At 53.1% G+C, this 6,176-nt stretch overlaps 1 protein-coding gene across 1 annotated transcript; it reads left to right on the plus strand.

Moving 5' to 3' along the window:
- The first annotated feature begins 1,375 nt into the window (after positions 1-1,375).
- On the plus strand, positions 1,376-2,604 carry LOC121833800. Its single transcript, XM_042287433.1, has 2 exons — positions 1,376-2,369; positions 2,546-2,604. Exons 1-2 carry the CDS (start codon positions 1,376-1,378, stop codon positions 2,602-2,604), a joined length of 1,053 nt encoding a protein of 350 aa, XP_042143367.1.
- Positions 2,605-6,176: the final 3,572 nt, after the last annotated feature.

Raw genomic sequence — 6,176 nt, forward strand, 5'->3', positions numbered from 1 at the left:
TGAAAGCACTAGGCCTTTGCAGAGCCACATTTCCAGCGACGCCGCGCCGCACACGAACGAAGATAAACAATCATGATGGCGGAGTGTTCCCTGTGTTGTCCCCGCCGTCAGCGCGGTGTGACCGGGTTGTCGGACAACAAATCGGACAACACGGTTGCCGGACGGCAGCAACATGTTGCCCGACTGTTGTTGTTGCCGCGATGTGACAGGGTCGCCGGCAACACGATTTCCGCGTGTTGCCGGATAGAGTTGTCCGACTGTTGCATCAATGTGACATGGCCTTAAGGATGTTGGTTCCCGTAAATGCGGTCCCGGCTGCTATGTGAATTGTGTGACCGTCGTAATTCCAGTCATGGTTTCAGTACCGAGAAGTTCTTACTTCTCGGTATTGGATTCCTCACGAATTCTTACTACTTACAAAAAGTTTAAAAATCAAAAGCTTACAAGTTCTCACCTACAGAGGTAATAATTTGCTAGTCATTTGGCTGCAGGCACTCGGGCGTTCGGCTCGCCCCAAGTTTGTCCAGGTTTGTTCTTGTCATTTTGCTTTGAAAGGAGAGGAACTTTTCAGTTTAGCAGTGCACCTGTCCTGCCAGAACGAATATAATTTTGGTCGTGTTTTAATTGTGAGTCATGGCACTCACCCACCATGCTCGCGGATGCCATGCGAAAAAAAAAAAAGCAACAAGAACAGAAAAGCTGGAAGGACTGCATATATATATATATCGAAAGCGCTCTTCAACGTGGAAAAACCCACACAGCCCCCGGACCCGACAAGATCACCATGTCAATGCTGAGAAATCTCCCAGATCTTACCAAATCCGAGTTTCTAGAGTGGATTAATGAGATCTGGGAAACTGGCAAGCTCCCCAAAAGCTGGAAACACTCCCTCGTCATCCCAATCCCCAAGCCGGGCAAGGACAAAGGTACCCTCACAAACTACAGACCGATCTCCCTTACGTCTTGCACCTGCAAGATAATGGAGCGCATGGTACTTTCAAGAATAGAATGGTTTCTCGAATCTAACAACTCTTTCCACCCGGCCCAGACGGGGTTTCGACCCGGCATCGGCACCCAGGAAAGCCTGGCTCTGATATCGGCGGATATTATCCGCAACATCAACCCTGACCGCTCCAACATCAGAACCATCATCACAGTTGATGTCAAAAAGGCTTTCGATTCTGTTCCACACTCAACAATCATAAAAGAATCTCAGCGCCTTGGCATCACTGGGAGATCCTTAAACTTCATCAAGACTTTCCTCGAAGGCAGAACCTTTTCGGTCCGCTGCGGAGCCAACTGCAGTGAACCCAAGGCCAACCTAGTACGTGTCCCGCAAGGCTCTGTCATCTCACCGATGCTTTTCAACATCGTGATGGCGGCCCCACCTTACAAACTCGAAAAAATTAACAAGCTAGGGTTTACGATGCACGCCGACGACGTATCGATCTGGACCAAGAGCGAAGACATCGAGAGGCAACAAGACACACTCCAAGCCGGCCTAGACATGATTGAAGCCCACCTTCACAAGGTAGGCCTCCAAGCCTCCCCAGACAAGACTAACTATGTCACCATAGTACCCAAACGACAACGAGTAATGATGATTGGCGACCAGCTCCATCTCGTGCTCGCAGGAAAGCGAATCCAGCCCTCTACGTCTGTCAAGATCCTGGGAATTACTGTGGAGGAGACAGGCAAAGGGGACATATGGCTTCAAGACACGCTGAAGTATTGCAACTCTGCCCTCAATGCCATCAGAAGAATCTGCAGCGCCAAGGGCGGTGCAACGGACGAGATCGCCAGAAGGATGGTAAAGGCCATGGTAGTCTCCCGAGTCTGCTACGGAGCCCGACACTACTGGCTCACCAAGGCACAGTGGCGAAAACTTGAGTCCCTGAATAACCAAGCTATGAGGATCATCACGGGCCTCCCTCGGTTCACCCCGCTCGGGAAACTAAAGGAGCACGCACAGATCAACTCACTTCATGACACCGTCGTCGCTCGCACGGTTGCACACGGCGAACGTCTTAAGCACTTTAAGCATGGACGGGAAATCCTGAAACTCCTATGGCGCGCAACAGAAGGACTCCCAAACCTTCCCGAGCAACTCCCTCCTTGGGAAGATCACATGAACATTGCTGAAAACAAGCCGACTGCTCGAAAAGGCGACTCCCAACAGCAAGCACGAATCGCAAAAGCGCACTCCAGAATGGTTGAGACGTGGACCAACCCCACTCACATCATGGCCGCATATACCGACACCGCCGCAGAAGACTCCCCGGTTCCGCTGAAGACCGCGGCAGTCTACTTTCCAGCTCTCGGCTCCTCGGCCGCGAACGCACTTCCAATGCGCACCTCCATCAAAGGGGGTGAACTTGCGGCGATTCACCTCGCCCTCGAAACAGTCCTCAAGTCACAACACCCGCTACCTCGCGAACTTCGAGTGTTCTCGGACTCAAGAGAAGCAATTAAAGAATGCCAGAAAGCAAGAAGCCCGAGCCGCATAGTTCGGGAAATCAAGAAGCTCGCCTCCCGACTCCTGCAGGAAGGAACGACTACCAAAATCTCCTGGGTCCCTGCGCATGCAGGCATCGAGGGCAATGAAGAGGCTCATCAGCTAGCTCGCGCGTCCCTTTCCCTTCTCCGCGAAGCTGCTGACGTCCCTCCACATATACACGACCACGGCTATGCCCCCGCCTGTGATCAGAACACGGCTGGCCAAACAGATCAAGGATACGACCCTGATGAAGAACGGGCCCAGATTAAAGAGCACTACCGGACCACACTGTGGGAGAAACTTCCTCCGAACGCAGATCCCCTTCCCCAGGGTTTCGGCAGACGAGCCAGCGTTCTCCTCACGAAAATACGCACGGACACCACCTGCACGCCCGCCCGCATCGCATCATGGAGCAAAGGAACCAGTTCTGGAACCTGTTCAAGGTGCACCATGGGCAAGAAAGCCGACACTCACCACATCCTATGGGAGTGCCCCAGATCAAAGGAAGCCAGGACAAAGCACCGACCACCAGACATTAGCTCCCTGGAGGGATGGACCCACCCGCCTGGATCCCAGGACAACCAAAGGAGAATCCTGAACGGCCTCCTAGATTTTATCTATGACGCCAAGTTGGACATCTTCATCTAATCCCTTCTCTTTTAATTCGTGCCAGCGTCCAGACCGCGTAGTTACCGACGCCCTCCCTCTCCTTTCCCCCTAGATTATGGCCAATAAACGCATTATGAACTGAACTATATATATATATATATATATATATATATATATATATATAAATTTTTTGTTACTTTCTTAGTTCTTTTAGTTGCTTCTTAGCTCACATTGACAGACGCTGACAGACGCTTGCATTGGACCGTGGCTCGTGTACGATGAAACGCTACAACGCTGCTTTCATGGTCGCGTCTTGCGAGCGTTGTAAAAGTTTTTAGACGGCGGGCGGAATAACAAACGGACGAAGGCGAAAGCGGAAGAAAAAAAGATTGTCTTTCTCTGTATGTTTATACAGCCTTGATGTCGGTACACCTCAACGGGTAACCGGTTGCTTAACTGCAGATGAGAAATTTAGCCAGTGCAGTACAGCCGCTAACCTGGGGTCTTTAAAGTGCATCACGCAGTAGTGATTACACGAACGCGTGCCGCTACGAAACTCATCCAGATCGAAACGGGCGGGGGCGGTGGGGATTGAACCCAGGAGGTTCCCAGCGCAAGCTTCCGCTCCACGCTTTGAGCTGAGACGCGTTAGCCCACTCGGCCACCGATTTTTTGCTTTTCTTTATTGACTTGGCCACCGATTTCCAGGCGAAAGCGGACGCCGACCCGCAGCTTTCATGTCCGCGTCTGGCCACTGCAGACGACGATAGACGGTGGCGGAATAGCAGACGATGCCGAAGGCTGCCGCGCGTCTGCTCGCACGACTAGCAAGTGGTGTCAGACGCCAGACTAGACGCACCGGATGACGCGAAAGGGAGACACTAGGCCCTCCGAACATGCTCGGCCGAACAGCCAAGCCAATCCAGTAGTAATGGGCACTCGGGGCCACTGATCTTTGGGCGGGGCTTAGAACGGGCCGTGTCCTCGACCTAAATTGTGTCTGACGGCGTAAATATTGCACACACACAGACACACACAAAAAAAAATTGTTTAATAAAAATATATTAAAAAATGTCTTCAATATATGCCCTTTGAACAAAACTTTTTTTTTTTTTTATTTTAGTGTTTTTTAGGCTGGCAGTGAGTGTGGTTACGCGGAGCTAGAGGGAGGCTGTTCATAACCTTCGATTTTTCTTAGCGATGTTAGCTTGTCGCTCGGAGAAGGCGAGCCAATCGGGCTCCAAAATGCAACAACGCCTGCCCAGCAAAGACTGTTTTCCGCAGCGGGGGGAAAAACATGGCTCTTAATTTTCTGAAGAACGGCGCGCGCGGTGTTGAAAGATTTCGGGATGAGTCGCTCCGCTGCGGCCTCCAGCAGCCGGTGGAAGCTTTGAAAGAGCGGCGCTTTCCCCTAGCTGTTGTATCATCGCGGCAAATGGAGAGAAGCTTGAGCGGCTTTTGACTGTCGCAATTTCCGAGAGGCTTCTTCCTCGTTGAGCAAGATGTTGCTCCTCAAGACTGGGCGAGACTCTATTCTTTCACGCTGGTGTACACGTAGCGGTGATCAGGCCGGTCGCCATGATCAATCGCCAATGTACGCTGAAGAAAAGAAAAAGATGTGGGAGTCCAAATCTCGTACTTCTTTGTACGCGGCGAGTATGTAACGATTCCGCTCGAGCGGCGAGCGCTCGACAGCGTCGCGGGCTCCCGGTGATTCGTAACAAGTTTGCCATCCGCGGGCTCCTCTGCAGCTTCCCTCTCGCGTTCATCCGGCCCTTTGGTGACGGCCGCACAATGGAACGGCCGGAATCTGGAGTGTATACCTACGTTTCCACGCAAGTGCTTCCGGAAAGAAGTGGAAGGACGCCTCTGTGCCGAGCGGCCGGTTCGCTGTGAGTCAGCGCGACACGCAGGGCCGGCGGACAGCGCGAAGGGTGAGCGCATGGGGCGCCACACGCGGGGAAGGCCGCCACTGCCACCGCCGCCACGACAGGCGCCGCCGTGACGCAGCTGGGACTCCCCCAGCGTCTGTCAACAGCGGCCGCGCGCCTTTGTCTTTGCTCTCGCCTGGCTGCACTCGGCTTGCGAGATGCTCCCGAGCCGCCGGGAATCCTGCGCAGGAACGGCTGCGAGCGACGGCGTGCCACGTGCTGCAAGTCAGCCTCGCTCCGATGAAGGCCGAATCCAGATGCAGTCGCCATACCTTTGTAACCGTTTCCTCATTGATGGCGCTGATTTTTTTGCGGAACAAACGAGTTGCTAAGGTTTGGTCACCGGGAGGATCGGAACAGCAGGGAGGCGTTTCAGTTGGCTCCAGCGCGAGCTTCCTATACCTTCGATGACGGTGTCTCTAGAGCCTCGAGCGTGCACGCGCAGCCAAAGAACGGCGGAAGGCAGCGAGCGCGTGCTGGAGGCGGGCCTTTCAAAGATATGCCGTTTTTACCCGGTCAGTGACTACAGACCATCAAGTAGCCCTGATTTCACCCACTAATCAATCGTTTACTGACTGACGAGTTGGTCCCAGCTGGAGCATGCAGCTCGCGGTTGGCTCGGGCCACGGGCTCTTCGTCGCCGATCTAGGCGAGCCACATTTGGCGAGCTAGAATTTGTTCGCGGGACACGAGCCAATCAGGGCGTGAACTTGTTCCGATGTCCAACTGACTCCGAAGTTAGAACCACGCTGGAACCATTCGAGCGTATTTTGTGAACAGTGTTGTTTGTGCTGCGCGTTAATGGGTTGTGCACTCAAGTCAGTGATTTCCCTATACACACCCTGTGTGTGTGTGTGTGTGTGTGTGCGTGTGTGTGAGGGGGGGGGGGGTAAACCCCCCCCTTGTTTTTTTGAAGGCATCCCCATAATCCGCATCGACTCCTCTATTCTCAATGCCCCCCCCCCCCCCCCCTAAAAATTTAGACACTTCCCTAATTTCAATTCCTGTGGAAACCCCTGACTCAGGTTCTCTTCATTTTCAATTGTGTACGTGCGTGACTGGTGGAGTTAATCAAGCAATTGACACCTCGATAGAATGTGGCGGGCACCAGGGGTTGCCCCGGGAATTGAAATTAGGGG

This window comes from Ixodes scapularis, unplaced genomic scaffold (assembly GCF_016920785.2).
Source record: "Ixodes scapularis isolate PalLabHiFi unplaced genomic scaffold, ASM1692078v2 PGA_scaffold9__187_contigs__length_104089568, whole genome shotgun sequence".
Taxonomy (NCBI): Eukaryota; Metazoa; Arthropoda; class Arachnida; order Ixodida; family Ixodidae; genus Ixodes; species Ixodes scapularis.

Bases quoted from the DNA above. Each gene is read 5' to 3' on its own strand.
- LOC121833800 (XM_042287433.1), top strand. From the start codon at position 1,376: ATGGCGGCCCCACCTTACAAACTCGAAAAAATTAACAAGCTAGGGTTT. The intron at 2,370-2,545 runs GTGAACTTGCGG...CGACTCCTGCAG, and splicing joins GCGCACCTCCATCAAAGGGG to GAAGGAACGACTACCAAAAT.